Genomic DNA, 19,254 nt, shown 5'->3' with positions numbered 1-19,254 from the left:
CTTTATATTGTATCAAAGTGTCATCTCTACAGTGTTGTCCCATGAAAAGATAGAATAAAATATTTACAATAATATGAGGCATGTACTCACTTTTGTAATATACTGTATGTAGATGAGCTTTAAAAAATGTTTATTACTGTTCTCTAGCTTACTCCTCTCTTGGAAGCCAAAAATCAACAAAGGTTGTGAGTCTTATTTGTGAAAAAAAACACAATTTGTGTCTCAAGTTATAATGTGGCTTTAGTACTATTGCTGTTGCAGATGAGGTCTGTATGCTGAGGTTCTCTTAGGCGGGCTTTGCACGTTGCGACATCGCAAGCCGATGCTGCGATGTCGCACGCGATAGTCTCCCCCCGTCGGAGGTACGATATCTTGTGATAGCTGGCGTAGCGAAAATTATCGCTACGGCAGCTTCACATGCACTTACCTGCCCTGCGACCGTCGCTCTGGCCGGCGACCCACCTCCTTCCTAAGGGGGCGGGTCGTGCGGCGTCATAGCGACGTCACACGGCAGGCAGCCAATAGCGACGGAGGGGCGGAGATGAGCAGGATGTAAACATCCCGCCCACCTCCTTCCTTCTCATTGCAGCTGGGAGGCAGGTAAGGTGATGTTCCTCGCTCCTGCGGCTTCATACACAGCGATGTGTGCTGCCGCAGGAACGAGGAACTACATCGTACCTGTCTCTGCACCAGCATTATGGAAATGTCGGAGAATACACCGATGATACGATAACGACGCTTTTGCGCTCGTTAATCGTATCATCTAGGATTTACACACTACGACGTCGAAAGTGATGCCGGATGTGCGTCACTTTCAATTTGACCCCACCAACATCGCACGTGCGATGTTGCAACGTGCAAAGCCGCCCTTAATCCCTTCACTACCTTTGACGTGCATGTACAGTAAGTCAAAGGTAGCATCCCAGCCTTTGAAGGGAGCTTGGTCACTGAGTCCTCGGCTTTCCCTGCACATGACAGATGATTTAATCTCTGTCAATCTTCCTGAAAAATTCTTAAGTTCCCCATTGACTTCCATTATACTCTGTAAACGAATACAAAGCTCGTTCCGCTTACCAAGCACCCGAGCAGTTCGCTCATCACTACTGGCTAAGTATTATGCGGCTTGGCATTGTATCTAGCTCAGTCAATCTGTCAAGTGTATTTCTTCAATTAATTAGTAGCTGAAATGTGGACATTAATGATCACAGAAGATCTAAGAAAGAAAAAAATGAAGATGAGGCTTGATCCAAAAAGGAGCAGCTTGGAAGAGACAGGTCAGAGGGCTGGCACTGGTCCACATGCTTTATAATGTTTGAAGGAAGGTATCAGTTCACAGCTAATCCAGCCGACAGGAGAAAGAGTAATTCCAGCTCCAGATTGAATTTAGTTAGGAGCGGAAGCGAGGGCATTTTTAGGTGTGCAAAATAGTAGGGAATGGGACAGAGTATGCAGAAGAGGGAGGGCTGGCTTCAGTACCCCGGATGTTAGTTTGTGCTCTCTTTTACTCTCCCAGCCCTCCTCATGCGTCTCTTGGTTTATGCATCATTCCTTCTTCCGAAGGAATGAACAGAGTCATCAGACTGCCGAAACTTGACCCCCCTTATGGGTGATCTGGGATGGCAGCTGAGGAGTCAGCCTTGTGCCTGGAAACGCTTCAGAGCAGTCCATTGCTAAGAGGTCCTCACTTTCTCCTGTCTGTATGAGATTACGAGACCAGTGGAACGCTATAAACTAATTTATACATCACCAAATAATCTACAGGGCAGAAAGGTTATAGGATGGGCCTAGGAAGCCAGAAACGACAGCACTTAATAGTTCGAGTGGCACCAACGACTTCAGGACATGAATTTGGAACCATTTTCCATTTTGTACACACAAAGTCACTCAACTGAAGCATCAAGTGTAAACTGTAAATGATGTATACAACTTTATGCCTGATACATAATTCACACACAGTTCTGATGCAGTTTTGGTTCAGTCAATAGACGCTTGCAGTTAGGGCCAGATGTACACATTTCTACACCCTAGGCCAAAGCACATAATCCTACGTCCCCTCCCCCTGGTGGTGATGTCACTCACTGCTACTAACTGCGCCTTCTTAGAATGTCTTCTGTCACAGTTAGAAGCTTTGGCGGTGGCGTAGATAAAAGCAGTTAGCCAGCGCTGCACTTACATCTCCCACTCCCTAAAGTCTTTCACCCAGGACATCTTCAGAGGGGGCAGCGATGCCAGAAACTGTAGTAAGTACTGTAGTAAGTAACTTCAGCATTGCCCCCTGTGACTCAGCCTGTGACTGAGCAAGACAGTGCAATCTGTAGAGACGGGCAACATAAATGTACCGCTCAATTTATTTAATGTATATAAATGTAAATTAACGAAACCTAACATTTTTTATGACCTTTTCAAAATAATATTGAAAAACTTGTAAATAATAGGTTGTTTCTTTTATATATACAGTATATATGCCCCCTTAATTGCTGCGCCCTAGGCCATAGCCCAGGTTGACCTTATGGGAAATTCAGCCCTGTATAGTTTTTGCAGAAGCAAACATGCCAAGTTCCTGAAAACTTCCTCGGCCGGCACTCAAATACCGGTGTCCTGGGTGCCTCTCATGACTTTGTGGCTTGGGCCAGAGCCTCAGGCCCAGAGGCATCCAAAGATGCCACCATTCGAGTGCCGGCTGAGGAAGATTCCAGGACCATGTTCTATTTCCCACAGGGTACTGACATGGATGCCGGAACAGGATACTGCGAAACGTTTTGCTTGTGTCTAGTGAAAAGTCACTAACATAAATTGCCCTTCACACTGGCTAACCCATTGTGACCGTGAGAGTACTGCGACCACAAAAAAAATTGCAATGAATCCAACTGTGGTAGATTTTTTTGCAACGTGAATGTTTCAGTACCCTGAGGGACACAGTGCGATCCATTCATCTGGAAAGAAAAAAATCTTAATTTCCTTTCTGAGCCTTGCTTGTCAATGATTGTTGATTACTTGAATGATTGCTCGTTACTTTTATAAGAATGTAATCACCTTACATTATTTCACTATATCTTGCCTGCTACTTTCTATAACTTTTCTGATATTCATTTTTTTTTTTATATCATAGGTTTTAGATTGTAAGGCACACACGCCATAACTAACTTTGCCTAAATACAGAATGACAATATGGCCGGCAAAATGCACCCTCCCGGCCCTGACAGCCTGCGGCGATTTACTAAAGAAACCATTGCAAAAATAGAAAAGACAATCGAAGAGGAAGAGATTCGCAAAGCCAAACAGATTGAGGTTCTTGATGAAGTGGTGCGAAAGCCCAACAATGGCCTGGAGGCTGGGAAAAGCCTACCACTTATTTATGGTGATCCACCACCAGAACTTATTGGGGTCGCCCTGGAAGATCTGGATCCTTTTTACAGTAACCAAAAGGTAACAAGTGGATCTTCTGAGACTATTTGGTTTGATTCTGTTGAGATTGAAAGAATTTATCATTTCATTTATGTTCTTTCTGTGCATTTTTTGACCTGGTGTAAGTATGTGTGTGTGTGTGTGTGTGTGTGTGTGTATATATACATTGCATATAATATTTACACATATAATTATGGCAGGTCATCTTAGAAAAGTAAAGTCCTGTGGATATTAATTAGGATATCTAGATGAAAAAGACTGGTTTACATTGGTCAAAGGAAGAGCAGCAGGATCAACTCAATGTTTCTGGTATATGGGTCTGATTGGATACTGTTTTACGGTAGGCCCATTAGACAGTTATCCTTTTTAGGGCTTGCTCACATGAGCATTTAACTCAAACGAGTGCTATCTGATGTTTCAATGTTATACTATGAGTCAGTGCCAATCAGACCTTTTTTTCCTCATGCCGATTTGGCATGAGGAAAAAAAGCTCAGCATGCAAGTCTATGGGTGAATGGAAGACATCAGACTGCAGTCAGATGTCAGCTTCTCCTTAGGCTGGAGACTCGAGAAGGTCTTGCATCACATCACCCGAAATGGCCTGCAGCTCCCTTGACAGGAGCACCTCAGCTGCATAGAAATACATGCAGCTGACCCACTCCTGTCAGGAGAGTGTGTGGCCATGCTGGGTGATGCGATGTGAGACTCGCGCGAGTCTCTCGCAAGTGTGACTGCAGCCTTACAGTGTGCTCTGATTCTCTCATCCAGGAGAATCAGTTCACACTAAGCTGGCACTCTGATCAAACTTTGACGAGTGTGTTATTTACAAAATTGATCCGACTGTTTCAAATGGGAGCATCTATGGTCATGTGAATGCAGCTTTACAGTCATTTGCAAATCCTACCTGAAATCTTCAAATCTTTACCTTGCTGGAGTTCTGCCCCACAATAATGATTGTAAGGTTAGACAGGGCCACCATTAGGAATTTCAGGGCCCCATACTGGCAAACTTTTGGGCCCTCCTTGAAACTCTAACCAGGCTCCACCCCAGCTCCGCCTCCACACCTGAAATCTTCCACCCTTCCATCTTCCATAGTCTCACCGCCACGCTTGGAAAAACAGGTATAGATATATACATACAGTTTATACAGTATATATACCCACACATACGTATACATATTCACACACACAGAGAGTCATGGCCAAAAGTGTTAGCACCTTGGCAGTTGTTCCAGAAAATGAAGCATTTCCCTTAGAAAATTAATAATACACCACCCCTCTTCATAATAGACCTGCTACACCACCCATCTTCATAATATCTCTCCCGTACTGCCTGTGTATAATATCCCCCCCACACACTGCCCCTCTGTATAATATACCCCCATAAAATGCCCCTGTGTATAATATCCCCACACAGTGCCCCTGTGTATAGTATCTCTCCCACACACTGTTCCCCTGCATAATATCCCCCTCGTACACACTGCTCCTCTGTATAATATCCCCCACACGCATTGCCCTTCTGTATAATATTGCTCACATACACTGCATAATATCCCCTCACAGACACTGCCCCTCTGTATAATATCCCTCCACATACATTGCCACTCTGTATAATATCCCTCACACATGCTGCTCCTCTGTATACTATCCTGCCCCTCTTTATATATATCCTCCCACACACACTGCCCCTCTGTATATTGCCCCACACCCACTACCACTCTGTATACTATCCTGCCCACACACACACACACACACACGCACACACACACTGCTTCTCTGTATTATGTCCTCCTAGTATATATGTTCCCATTCTGGTATACATGTCCCCCTCCTTTTATATATATATATATATATATATATATATATATATATATATATATATATATATATATATGTCACCCAACTGGGCCCATCCTGGTATATATGTCCCCATTTTGGTTTATTTGTCCCTTCCTGGCATATATGTCCTCTTCCTGGTATATATGTCCCTATCCTGGTATATATGTCCTATCCTGGGTCCCTCCTGGCATGTATATTTCCCTCCTGGGCATATTTTTGTATAAATGTCCCCATCCTGGTTTCTGTCCCTTTCCTCTTATATATGTCATCACCCTGTTATATATGCTCCATCCTGGGCCCCTCCTGGTATAAATATCCCCCTCCTGGGCACATTCTGATATATATGTACCCATCCTGGTTCTTGTCCCCTTCCTGGTATATATGTCCTCCTTCTTGTAATATGTCGCCTTCTTGGGCTTCTACTCATATATTTGTCTGCCGGAAAAAGGAATAAACATTTTTTACTCACCCTCCCCAGCTCTCACGTCAGGTGGTGTCCTTTCTGAGCCACGAAGCATTTCAGCTGGATGTGCACTCTTTGACGCACATTCAGCTGAAGCAAGGCAGGGACTGGGGTCAGCGGCAGCCCCACTACCCCCAGCAATCTTCAGCTCACGATGCGCTTACCAGCTTTCACCTCTGGCTGACACGTCCTCGCCACCTCCGCTCTCTGTGTTGCCTGCAGCAGTTTGATGAGGTTGCAGAGTGATGACCTCATCACTCTGTTGGACAGCGAGATGACACACCGGTGCCCTGCTCTGCTCCACTGACTCTCCAGCACAGATGGCTAATTTGCATGTGATGCCCGTGAAGCGTGTCGCCTACAACTTAGCAATGTGTTGTAGCCGAATCAACATTGCCGGGCTCCTCTGCTACAGCTGTGACTGGGGCCTGGTGAAGAGGGGCCCAGCTGAGGCCCAGGGCTTCATAAAGCTTAGTAATTACAATGGGCAAGGCCGGGCCCCCCTCTTCACCGGGCCCCATACACCAGTCATGGTTGTAATGCCCTGACAGCGGTTCTGTGGTTAGAGTATAAAGTAACATGGCACAATATCAGAATAGTTACTGAAGAACACATGCAGAACACTCTCTCCTGCAGTTTCATAGCTCATGTCCTGCCCATAAACCCCATGATTAGGCCGGCAATGTGGGGACATGTCTGAAAGTTATACCCTGTACTAATGGGTCATCTTTACCTCTCTTTACCCTTCATGATTTAGTGTAAGCCTGCTCGGATGTGAATTTTACTGTCTTTATGGAACTTTTATTCTGCCCATTGTAGCTAAAGAAAAATGCTTTCATGTCATAACATTTAATTTTGGTGCCTCATCTTATGGTATCTTCCCACAGACATTCATTGTCCTGAATAAGAGCAAAGCAATATTTCGGTTCACTGCCACCAAAGCAATGTACCTGCTGGACCCCTTCAATCCACTAAGAACCGGAGCAATTAAAGTGCTGATCCACTCATATCCTTTATGAAATCAGTAGTTGCTTATTATGTTACTATTGTTTGTTACAGTTATATAGCTTACAGGAGTCAGGCATTTATGTTTATTGATGTTTTTACCAAAAATAGCGCCACTCTTGTGCATGGGCTATGTCAGGTATTGCAGTTCAGATTTATTTGAAAGTGGCTGAGCTGCAATACAAAGCACAGTCCATGGTTAAGAGCGACATAGGATCTGTTCTGTGCAGAGGGCATTGTCCACATTTTAACAAAGATAAATTACGTTGTGTCTTGGTTTATTTTCCTTAACTCATCTTCACAATTTTCAGCTTTTTCATCATGATAACAATTTTGACAAACTGTGTTTTCATGACCATGAGTGACCCGCCACCTTGGGCCAAAAACGTGGAGTAAGTAACATTTATCTACTATGATTACATTCAGTATAAAAAACAGATTAGAAATGAAATCCCCTTTAAAACAAGAATTTTATATTGATTTAAAAATATCCCAAAAAGAATTATTTACAAACATAACTATTAAAAGTGCAGAAAGTGTATATACACATCACCCAAATAGGATCCAAATGACCCTATGTAAAGTGCAGAGGGCTATGGGGGAGGTTAGGGAAATACACTGTGTGCAAAATTATTAGGGAAGTTGTATTTTTGAGAATTTTTTTTGTTATTGATCGACAACTGTGTTCTCAATCAACCCAAAAGACTCATAAATATCAAAGCTTAATATTTTTGGAAGTTGGAGTGGTTTTTTTTTAGATTTGGCTATCTTAGAAGGAAATCTGTTTGTGCAGGTAACTATTAGGCTATGTGCACACGTGTGTGCTCTGCACTGCACCTAAAAGGTGCGCTTCAGAGCGCAGCTGAAAAGCTCCATTCTGAAGCGCATGGTGCCGGCGAGAACGTGCGCTCTGCATGCAGCTCCTGCCATAGACAGAGCAGGGGCTGCGGGCAAAGCGCACGGAAGAAGTGACATGTCACTTCTTAGAACGCAGCGATTCGGGCAGCAGCCGAATCGCTGCATTCTAATATGCCACGTGCGCACGGCCCCTGCACAATCTCCATAGACTGTGCAGGGGACGCAAGACGCATGCAGTTACGCTGCGCTACAAAGCGCAGCGTAACTGCATGAATTACGCACACGTGCGCACATAGCCTTACTGTGCAGAATTATTAGGCAATTTAATAAAAACCAAATATATTCCCATCTCACTTGTTTATTTTCACCAGGTAAACCAATATAACTGCACAAAATTTAGAAATAAACATTTCTGACATGCAAAAACAAAACCCCCAAAAATTAATGACCAAAGAAGAAGAAAAAAATCCACAGTATAAAGGGTGCTGCTCTCAAGGGAGATAATAATAATAATAATTTCCCCCTTCCTCAGGTAGCATAAAGATAAAAGTGTAGCAGACACATATATATATATACAATGAAAGGATAAGATAATGCACAGACCCTCCCTCAGTGTTGGTCCCAATTAAGAATTGATTACCCCATATGTAATTAACCCTCAGATCTCCAAAAAACAATCTGGGGTGTCGGAACTGGATTATTATGGGATGAATCATTGGGGTCGGGGGTTATATTAATTTAATTATCTTTATGCTACCTGAGGAAGGGGGAAATTATTATTGTTTTATTGTATCCCTGAAACGCGTTGTAGCTCAAATAAATCTTCACTATTTATCTCCTATCTCCCTTGTGAGCAGCGCCCTTTATACTGTGGATTTTTTTCTTCTTCTTTGAATACCTTATCTCTCCTTTGGGAGTCCACAGGGTGCCGCAGCTCCAGCCTTAAGGTCCAGTCACACTAAGCAACTTACCAGCGATCCCAACAACGATAGGGATCGCTGGTAAGTTGCTAGGAGGTTGCTGGTGAGATGTCACACTGCAACGCTCCAGCGATCCCACCAGCAATCTGACCTGGCAGGGATCGCTGGAGCGTCGCTACACGAGTTGCTGGTGAGCTCACCAGCAACCAGTGACCAGCCCCCAGCGCCGCGTGGAAGATGCTGCGCTTGGTAACTAAGGTAAATATCGGGTAACCAACCCGATATTTACCTTGGTTACCAGCTCACGCAGCTACACGTGCAGAGAGCAGGGAGCAGCGCACACTGAGCGCTGGCTCCCTGCTCTCCTAGTACAGCACACATCCGGTTAATTACCCGATGTGTGCTGCAGCTACATGTGCACAGAGCAGGGAGCAGCGCACACCGCTTAGCGCTGGCTCCCTGCTCTCCTAGCTACAGCACACATCGGGTTAATTAACCCTATGTGTCCTGCAGCTACATGTGCACAGAGCAGGGAGCAGCGTACAATGCTTAGCGCTGGCTCCTTGCTCTCCTAGTTACAGCACACATCGGGTTAATTAACCCGATGTGTGCTGCAGCTACATGTGCACAGAGCAGGAGCCGGCACTGACAGTGAGAGTGAAGGAGGCTGGTAACAAAGGTAAATATCGGGTAACCAAGGACAGGGCTTCTTGGTTACCCGATGTTTACATTGGTTACCAGCCTCCGCAGAAGCCGGCTCCTGCTGCCTGCACATTTAGTTGTTGCTGTCTCGCTGTCACACACAGCGATCTGTGCTTCACAGCGGGACAGCAACAACTAAAAAATGGCCCAGGACATTCAGCAACAACCAACGACCTCACAGCAGGGGCCAGGTTGTTGCTGGATGTCACACACAGCAACATCGCTAGCAACGTCACAAAAGTTGTTCGTTAGCAGCGATGTTGCTAGCGATGTTGCTTAGTGTGACGGGGTCTTTAGGCTAGGTTCACACACTGCGTTTTTTTGACGCTGCGTTTTTGTGCATTTTTGCGGCAAAAACCGCACAAAAACGCACCCGCGTCAAAAAAACGCGGCAAAAAACGCACGCGTTTTGCCGCGATTTGGTGCGTTTTTTTGCTGCGTTTTGCTGCGTTTTTGCTCACTGCGTCTTTATGCGTTTTTTATCAGTGAACAAAAAAAAAGGTCTGATGTCATTTCCTTCTTCAAGTGTTCTTCATTCTCCACTAGTGTATGCAGAAGAGCAGACAGCTGCAGAACTACAAGGCTCAGCATGCTCCATCCAGGACTGTATGCTTGAGGGAGAGTCAGGGGGAGCAGACCTACAAGGCTCAGCATCCTCCATCCAATAGTGTATGCAGGAGAGCAGACAGCAGCTGTCGAACTACAAGGCTCAGCATCCTCTATCCAATAGTGTATGCAGGAGAGCAGACAGCAGCTGTCGAACTACAAGGCTCAGCATCCTCCTTCCAGGACTGTATGCAGGATTTCTTTGCCCCCCCCCCAAACAAAAAAAATGACGTGGGCTTCGCCATATTTTTGTATGCTAGCCGGGTACAGCAGGCAGGTACGGGCTGCCCCCAACCCCCAGCTGCCTATTTGTACCCGGCTGGGAACCAAAAATATAGGGAAGCCCTTTTTTTTTTAATTATTTCATGAATTTCATGAAATAATTTTTAAAAAAAAATGACGTGAGCTTCGCCCAATTTTTGAGTCCAGCCGGGTACAACTAGGCAGCTGGGGATTGGAATCCACAGTGCAGGGTGTCCATGCTTTCTGGGCACCCCCGCTGTGAATTGCAGTCCCGCAGCCACCCCAGAAAATGGCGCTTTCATAGAAGCGCCATCTTCTGGCGCTGTATCCAACTCTTCCAGCTGCCCTGATGCCGGGTGGCTCGCTGGGTAATAATGGGGTTAGGGATAGCTGTATAGCTGGCCCTAAGCCCGAAATTCATGGTGTCACGCCAATATTAGACATGGCCACCATGAATTTCTAGTAAAGATAAAAAAAACACAACACACAGAAAAATATTTTTATTAGAAATAAAACACAACACAATTAGTGACTCCATCTTTATTGAAATAAAGAACCCCCCTCCGCAGTAATCCTGGGTCAAGGGTCCCGCGCCGTCCAATCCGGATCCAATATCATCTGATCGGTTTGCTGGAAGGCAAAGCGATCAGAGGATGTGTCAGGTTCTAGGGGCTGAAGCCCATCACACATCAGCTGATTGTATAAAAACCGATTATACAATCAGCTGATGCATCGGTGCAAAAAAAAAAACTCACTTATGTGCTGATTACCGGCAGCTCCTGCAGCGGAGTCTGATCCCGTCCGATCGCTGCAGCAGCTGCCGGTAATCAGGGATGAAGTCTCCTGACGCATCCGCTGATAGGTGAAGCTGGCCGGGCGCCCGCGTCACCGCGATACTTACGATTACCTGATGCGTCAGGTGACTGCATCAGGTGATCCATCGCCAGGTCCTGCATCTATCGTACTGCCCGGGGAGACTACACACACCCGGAGCGGCGATACCGTGAGAGGAGATGGGAGCGGGCATGGCACCGGGAGGCTGCAGACAGGTGAGTATAACTTTTTTTTTTTTTCTACTGTTCACTTTTGTTTTCGCAGCCGCTTCCACCTCCTGCCCGTACAAGGCGCCGCACGGGAGCATACATGCACAGGACTGGAGGTGGAAGCGGCGGTGACGGTATCGGGAGGATTCACGCTTCTGTATTTACTGACAGAAGGAATCCTCTTCCTGTACATGTCACTTTACTACCCACCTCCTGCGTTTATAGCTGCGTTTTTGGTCTTAGAAACGCACCAAAACGCATCAAAACGCAGCTATTTGCGTTTCTCATTGCGTCTTTCAACATCCCATTGCACTCAATGGATGAAAAGCGCAGTGAAAAACGCGGGAATAATTGACATGCTGCGTTTTTGTGGCACCACAAAAACGCAGCTGAAAAAAAACGCTGTGTGCAGACAGCAAAAATGAAAACTCATAGACTTTGCTGGGGAAGCAAAGTCATGCAGTTTTCTGAGCAAAAACGCACCCGAAAACTGCGCAAAAACGCCGCGAAAAACGCACTGTGTGAACTACCCCTTAGGAGATCTAATTATATTGACTCAAACATCAGATTAGCCTGGCTCTGTGGGAACGGAATTCCTCTTATCTGATCCAGGAGTGAGACGCTGGATTGCAGGAGCTCTGAGCACCAGCAGCAGTGAAATGTAAGGCTGCTGTGTGATCATCCTCAGCAGGATCTGTGTCGGCCAGCCAAGGGGTAACCTGGATCTCTCTGTCAGTGCTAACAGACAGTGTTGTACCTGGAGTACAACACTCATAGGTGAGTGGAATTGTTTCATTATTCACCACATAAAGTTTACTCTTACACACAGGAGCGCCCTCTTCTCTCTTTTTTTCTTTCAAAAATTAATGACCAATATAGCCACATTTCTTTATGATGACACTCAACAGCCTACCATCCATAGATTCTGTCAGTGGCTTGATCTGTTTACGATCAACATTGCGTGCAGCAGCCACCACAGCCTCCCAGACACTGTTCCGAGAGGTGTACTGTTTTCCCTCCCTGTAGATCTTACATTTTATGAAGGACCACAGGTTCTCTATGGGGTTCCGATCAGGTGAACAAGGGGACCATGTCATTATTTTTTCATCTTTTAGACCTTTACTGGCCAGCCATGCTGTGGAGTAGTTGGATGCATGTGATGGAGCATTGTCCTGTATGAAAATCATGTTTTTCTTGAACGATACCGACTTTCTTCCTGTACCACTGCTTGAAGAAGTTGTCTTCCAGAAACTGGCAGTAGGTCTGGGAGTTGAGCTTCACTCCATTCTCAACCCAAAAAGGTCCCACAAGTTGATCTTTAATGATACCAGCCAATACCAGTACCCCACCTCCACCTTGCTGGCGTCTGAGTCGGAGTGGAGCTCTCTGCCCTTTACTGATCCAGCCTCTGGCCCATCCATCTGGCCCATCAAGAGTCACTCTCATTTCATCAGTCCATAAAACCTTTGAAATCTTAAGATATTTCTTGGCCCAGTCTTGACGTTTTATCTTATGTTTCTTGTTCAAAAGGGGTTGCTTTTCAGCCTTCCTTACCTTGGCCATGTCTCTGAGTATGGCACACCTTGAGCTTTTTGATACTCCAGTAACATTGCAGCTCTGAAACATAGCCAAACTGGTGGCAAATGGCATCTTTGCAGCTTCACGCTTGATTTTCCTCAATTCATGGGAAGTTATTTTGCGCTTTTTTTTGCCCAAAACGCTTCTTGCGATCCTGCTGCCTATTTGCCATGAAACGCTTCATTGTTCGGTGATCATGCTTCAAAAGTTTGGCAATTTCAAGACTGCTGCATCCCTCTGCAAGACATCTCACAATTTTGGACTTTTCAGACCTTGTCAAATCTCTCTTGTGACCCATTTTGCTAAAGGAAAGGAAGTTGCCTAATAATTAAGCATACCTTATATAGGGTGTTGATGTCATTACACCGCACCCCTCCTCATTACAGAGATGCACATCACCTGATTTACTTAATTGGTAGTTGACTCTCAAGAATATACAGCTTGGAGTAGGACAAAATGTATAAAAATTATCATGTGATCAAAATACCGTATTCATTTGCCTAAAAATTCTGCACACCGTGTATAAAATGGTTGGGGAAAGGGCTGGACAAAGGGGGAATTATTCCTTCTTACATTGCATATCCCTAATCTTGTCCTAAATAAAAATCTTTCTACTGCCTAGCTGCGTAGGTTCGTACCCTAGGTGAGTGGCACCCTGCTCCTCGAAGACTGGCCCTTATACTCTCCCTCCACTTGCCCTCATTGACATACATAATAAACAGTAAACAACTAATGTCAGAAAGGGCCAAACTAATAAATCAATAGTATGTACTTATATTTAGTATGATGCTGCATATGTCCGGTATTGTAATGACTCCCAGTCATATATTGGTCGTCCTCAACCTGACGCGTTTACCCCTTTCACAGTTCATATAAGGGTTCATCAGGCGATATGGGGTACAGCATGTGACATATTAGCCCACCGTACTGGCTCATGGGTGATAGTGTCGCGGGCGGAGGAGGGGACGCTGCGCTCTCCCACTGCTCGGGTCCGGCTGCCGTTGCTGCTGCGGCCTGCTGCTCGGTGGCTCGAGCGATGGGCCGGATCCCGGGGACTCGAGCAGCGCTCCTCGCCCGTGAGTGAAAGGGGTTTGGTTTTTGGGATAGTTTATTGTCCGTGACGCCACCCACGGTTATGGTGATTGTAGGGACACCACTGCTGCTCTGTATGGGAATCCCGGGAGCGATGACAGGGAGCAGCAAAGTTGTTAGTTCCCCCCTCCGGTACCGCCGGGCCACCACCCGTCCACGGTCCTTTCGGCAACCTCCAAGTAGCCTCTCCTGCAGACAGTCACCGCCGTCTGCTGACCTTGCTGTTCTCAGTCCGGGGCACACACCCGCACCAACTTCAGGCTTTCTCAACTGTCACTTTCTCTGTCACTACTCTCACTGTCCTCCTTCTCCTTACTCTCTTGCTCCTCTACCACTTCACTCTTTACTTCCACTCTCTATCTCTCCCTAAACTCTTCACTCCTTCACTTCCCTAGCTAAACTCTTCTCTCCAAACTCTAACTCTATCTGCCCGGTTTTCCCGCCTCCAGGGCTGTGAACTCCTCGGTGGGCGGAGCCAACCGCCTGGCCCACCCCCTGGTGTGGACATCAGCCCCTGGAGGAAGGCAACAAGGATTTTTGTGTAGCTTTGGTGTACCTATCCGGGGTGTAGGGTGTGGTGGTGTTATGACCTGTGACCCCTGGCTTGCCCAGGGCGTCACATTCCCCCTTAGCAAAATGCAGACCGTCCGCGGGCTGCCCGTCCAACACCGGTTTTATTTTTCTGGAAAAGATAAAACATAAAACATAACAAGCATAATAACTTCATCCCACAGCGGGAGGCACTTTTTCTTAAACGTTACGTAACATTAAAACGGTTGCTGCTGCCGCTCTCTCCCACCCAAGTAACCTGGCCCTGATGCTGCCTCTAAGAAACAGGCAGCACCCCTTGACCCCAGTCCTGAACCAGTTACCCGAGCGGGATCTGTCCTTACCCTCCAAAGGGTAGCCACCGGTTCCTGTGGTGGCTGGGCCCCAGCCTGCTCTACTGCGGGCCCTCCCTCCAACCTGCCTCTCCGGAGGCGGTAACGGTGCTGCAACGGAAACATTTTTATTTACAAGCCACTTAACATTTGTGGTTGCCCTGCAAGTTCACGGGTTTGTCCATAGAGAGTTCCCTATGCAACTTTTTAAACGGTCCCCACGGGGACAACAATGCTGGCAACGGCCGGTTCCAATCACGGTTGACAATCAGCTGAGACTTCGGTTGATTACACATTTTCATCTTTTGCAAAACTTTAAAACTTTTTCAAACTGGTGGTCCCAATGGGGACAACTGCAGCGGGCCTCCGCTGACCTTGAGGCAACTACCACCGCAGGGGGTCGGCCCACTCAGGGACCGAATGGTACATGGGGTTCTCCTTCCATCGGCAATTCAACCCCGAACCACTGACAGCCGTTAGGAATGGCGGCGGAGGCAGCATACTTGGGACCTCTTCCTCCATCAGCGGCATTCTCTCCGGACCCCCGGCCGCGGCGCTGATGTCCGTCTCCCACACAATCAGGGCCGGTTCTGGAGTTTGGGTGGACTGATCGCGACGCGGCACGGCCGCAGCGGCCCCTTGCTCACGGGCCCCCACTACGGCAACCATTCTGCGCATCTCCACCTTCCAGTCCATCAACTGCTGCAGGCTCTGCGCCTTCACCTTCAAGCAGAACCGACCCAATTCCCGCTCCAGCCACTCAGCGGTCCCGGCGGGGAGCTCACCCGGGCCGCAGTCTTCAAAGGCTACTCCTCCTCTTTTTCCCCAGAGCTGGGATGCCCCGGTAGCGGGTATTCCCGCGCTCCAATTCGAGGACGCCGCCATTCCTCCATCCGCGTCCCCCTTAGCCTCTTTCCGGCCCTTCCTCTATCGGGGCGGGGTTTTGGCCTTCGTGCCTCTGCTACTTGAGAAGACGCTCGAGCGGGAACTCTTCGCGTCAAAGATGGCGGCTTCTGAAATTTTCCGGCCGGACACCTCCGGCGGTCACAAGGCGCACCTCTACCCAATGGCAGAGCGGTAAGATCCTGTTCGTGATGCCAAGTTGTCGCGGGCGGAGGAGGGGGCGCTGCGCTCTCCCACTGCTCGGGTCCGGCTGCCGCTGCTGCTGCGGCCTGCAGCTGCTCGGTGGCTCGAGCGATGGGCCGGATCCCGGGGACTCGAGCGACGCTCCTTGCCCGTGAGTGAAAGGGGTTTGGTTTTTGGGATAGTTTATTGTCCGTGACGCCACCCACGGTTGTGGTGATTGTAGGGACACCACTGCTGCTCTGTATGGGAATCCCGGGAGCGATGACAGGGAGCAGCAAAGTTGTTAGTTCCCCCCTCCGTGGGTAGGGGGGTGGTTGTCCCGGGGCCCAGGGATGAGTTGGAGGATGAGGGATGGCGGGGCCGGTGCAGGGCTTGGTGGGGTGCAGGGACGCGGGGGGGCAGCGCTGTGCCTCACGGCACTGTGGTACTCACTCAGCCTGAGACGGTGACACAGTTCTCGGTAAAACACACGGCTGGAAAGACGGTTCCCACGGACGGCTGCTGTTGCTTTTCCCCGGTAGTTGACGGTGACGGTCTCTGTCCCTGCACCTAGTGTAATGTTGGTAGCGATGGGTTCCCACCGGTAACCCGCTCCCCGGCTTGGATATGTGCCGGAGGAGCCCCTCTTTGCCCGCAGGCGCTGGCCCTGAGAAACTGGTGCCTTGGCGGTGGCGGTGTCTCTCTCTAACGGTCGGACTGTTGCCTTCAATCGGGACTTGGTTGTTGGGAGACCCAGAGGTCCCCTTCACTGACAGATTTGGCAAATTCACGGCGACTCCTAGCCTTGACAGGATCCGAAAGGCCCCTGCCTATGGTGCTGGCTTCTCTTCATATACCGCTCCGGTACCGCCGGGCCACCACCCGTCCACGGTCATTTCGGCAACCTCCAAGTAGCCTCTCCTGCAGACAGTCACCGCCGTCTGCTGACCTTGCTGTTCTCAGTCCGGGGCACACACCCGGACCAACTTCAGGCTTTCTCAACTGTCAATTTCTCTGTCACTACTCTCACTGTCCTCCTTCTCCTTACTCTCTTGCTCCTCTACCACTTCACTCTTTACTTCCACTCTCTATCTCTCCCTAAACTCTTCACTCCTTCACTTCCCTAGCTAAACTCTTCTCTCCAAACTCTAACTCTATCTGCCCGGTTTTTCCGCCTCCAGGGCTGTGAACTCCTCAGTGGGTGGAGCCAACCGCCTGGCCCACCCCCTGGTGTGGACATCAGCCCCTGCAGGAAGGCAACAAGGATTTTTGTGTAGCTTTGGTGTACCTATCCGGGGTGTAGGGTGTGGTGGTGTTATGACCTGTGACCCCTGGCTTGCCCAGGGCGTCACAATAGCAGTCCTTTATCCTAATCTTTCCCCTACCATTATATATTTCACTAAACTACCCCATAGCACTATGCACATTTCATGGGGTCATTTGGATCCTAATTGAGTGATGTGTAGAGATGAGGGAACCCATGGAAGTTCAGTTTGGTAGGTTTAGCTGGACTTTAGATAAAGTTCAGTTCTGTAACCAGACTTGACGTCAGTCCCAATGGAAGTCACTGATTAGGCAGTTTGTATCTCCACCCACATGCAGCCAGCCATAAACAGATCACTTCCGGAGGCGGATAGGCAGGGTTTTTCCAGCCTCTCGACTGCCTCCTGACAGATCATGTCGGGGTGACAAATGGAATTCAATAACCTAATCCTTTTATTCAGCAGTTTTTTATGGGTCTTGTTTATTTTCCGTTTGTTGCATATTTTTAGAACATGAATACCAACCTTTTAGGAGGATTCCACATATAAAACACTCCAAAAGCGTCCCATACAATGAACATAGTGCACAGCAATGTCAAAACGACATTGTTATGCACATGTTGTGCCTTATGCAAACCCTGAAATGGTAAAAGAAGTAACCTGTTCATGTTCAGTGCTGCCTGTGAGCCGCCCAGGGCTATAGGGTACTCGGTCCTGGGCCGTATATGTACGGGGATGCTGTGTGGGTGTGTAATGGCCGTAGCCCGGTTCCGTGACACTGGGGGTCACTTGAAAAGGGGTTATATACAGGATAGATTATAGAGTTTATGTTGTGATACCACTTGCGAGTTGCGGTTATGGTTTTGGAACCGCTGCTGCACAGTCTATTGCCACTGGGGCTGGTGGTGATGGCACCTTGGATGTTGGGCCGTCCGCAGGTAGGGCTGGGGCCCCAGGGGGTTGATGAAGGTGTTCGGCATGGAAAGAAGGGAGACAACACGATGGGGATGCAGTGCAACTGGTGTTTACTCACAGCGGTGGTAATGCTGGTTCACTGAGGACGGCTGGTTTTGACCCCTGGTCCCTTTAGTCCCAGTGCCGGTGTGGTAACCTGGTGGCTTCTTTCCCCTGCACCTCCCACTGGTTTGGTGGAATCCCGTGGCTTGGAGCGTCTGGGGGGTCCCCTACTGTTTGTCGTAAGTCTCTGGTCCGTACAGTGGGCAGTGTGAACCCTGTAGGGTTGGTGTTCTGTTCCGGTCCCTGGCTGTCTCGTTACTTCTGATGCCCCCGGATTCTTGGGTCAGAGAGGTCCTGGATGGTCCAATCACTGTGCAGGTATTTGTCAGGTAGCCTGAAGCGTTTACCTGACCTAGGGCCCTGTGCCCCGTCGGTGCTTTGGTTCCAGGGGTACCTCGTTGGACCCTCCCTGGCAACCACTCTCATTCACTAGCTAGGTCACCGCTACATGACCCCGTCTGAAGACATGTCCGTTTCCTTCAACTGTCACTACAAACTCTCCTCCTGTCTCACTCCTCCCCCCCCTGGTTGTCGTCTAGTGGACTGGATTAGCTCCACCCCTGGGTGGCCATCCATTGGGTCCCAAACTAGTCAGTCACCCATGATTGGGAGAGGGAAACTGGGGAGTGTTTATGTGTTTTGATGTTACCGACACTGGTGTTCCAGGTCCCTGGGGGTAGGCCCTGCATCTTTGGCATGATGCAGTACCTAGTAGTGCCCTGACAGGTTCAGGGGCACTACACCTGCTCTCCATACTCCACAGTATAGAAAAAAGAAGCCGGTGCAAGAATGACGGTTAAGCCAGCGTTGACTGAATTGGGTTCAGCCGAAAAATACTCAGCAGCTGCGCCAGCGTCTAAATGTTGCCATATACACAAAGATTAAGACTTCTTTTTTTCTATGCTAATAAACTGACACGACACTGACATGAGAGAGACTACATGTAATCAATGGGCCCTTCTACTTCCGTAACAGGAATGCGCAGGATCCCAACTCTGTTTTGCTTTTGAGTTCTAAACGGGACAGACAAATGAATTAGTAAAGTAAGCAGAGTCCAGGACGTCTGAAAAATGTGTACAGTAACTAACTGGAAACCCCTATTTTTTATCTGTCATTCTAGGTACACATTCACAGGCATTTACACTTTTGAATCTATGATAAAGATCTTCGCCCGAGGGTTTTGCATCGACAGTTTTACATTCCTCAGGGATCCATGGAACTGGCTGGATTTCTGTGTCATTGTAATGGCGTAAGTGGAAGGTAGACGCTGTTGTGG

General features: G+C 48.0%; 1 protein-coding gene across 1 annotated transcript in view; it reads left to right on the top strand.

The window, feature by feature from the left end:
* Nucleotides 1-19,254, top strand: part of SCN4A (sodium voltage-gated channel alpha subunit 4) — a 191,949-nt gene that overhangs the window by 78,286 nt on the left and 94,409 nt on the right. Inside the window, exons 2-5 of the mRNA XM_075350297.1 lie at nucleotides 3,110-3,426; nucleotides 6,594-6,713; nucleotides 7,015-7,103; nucleotides 19,099-19,227. Coding sequence (XP_075206412.1) covers nucleotides 3,169-3,426; nucleotides 6,594-6,713; nucleotides 7,015-7,103; nucleotides 19,099-19,227 — 596 coding nt within the window. The 5' untranslated portion in view covers nucleotides 3,110-3,168. The remainder of the gene's footprint in view (nucleotides 1-3,109; nucleotides 3,427-6,593; nucleotides 6,714-7,014; nucleotides 7,104-19,098; nucleotides 19,228-19,254) is intronic.

The sequence above is a fragment of the Anomaloglossus baeobatrachus genome, chromosome 5 (genome assembly GCF_048569485.1).
Source record: "Anomaloglossus baeobatrachus isolate aAnoBae1 chromosome 5, aAnoBae1.hap1, whole genome shotgun sequence".
Classification (NCBI taxonomy): Eukaryota; Metazoa; Chordata; class Amphibia; order Anura; family Aromobatidae; genus Anomaloglossus; species Anomaloglossus baeobatrachus.
Note: the sequence above shows the minus strand (reverse complement) of the source record. Positions and strands in the feature narration are given on the sequence as shown.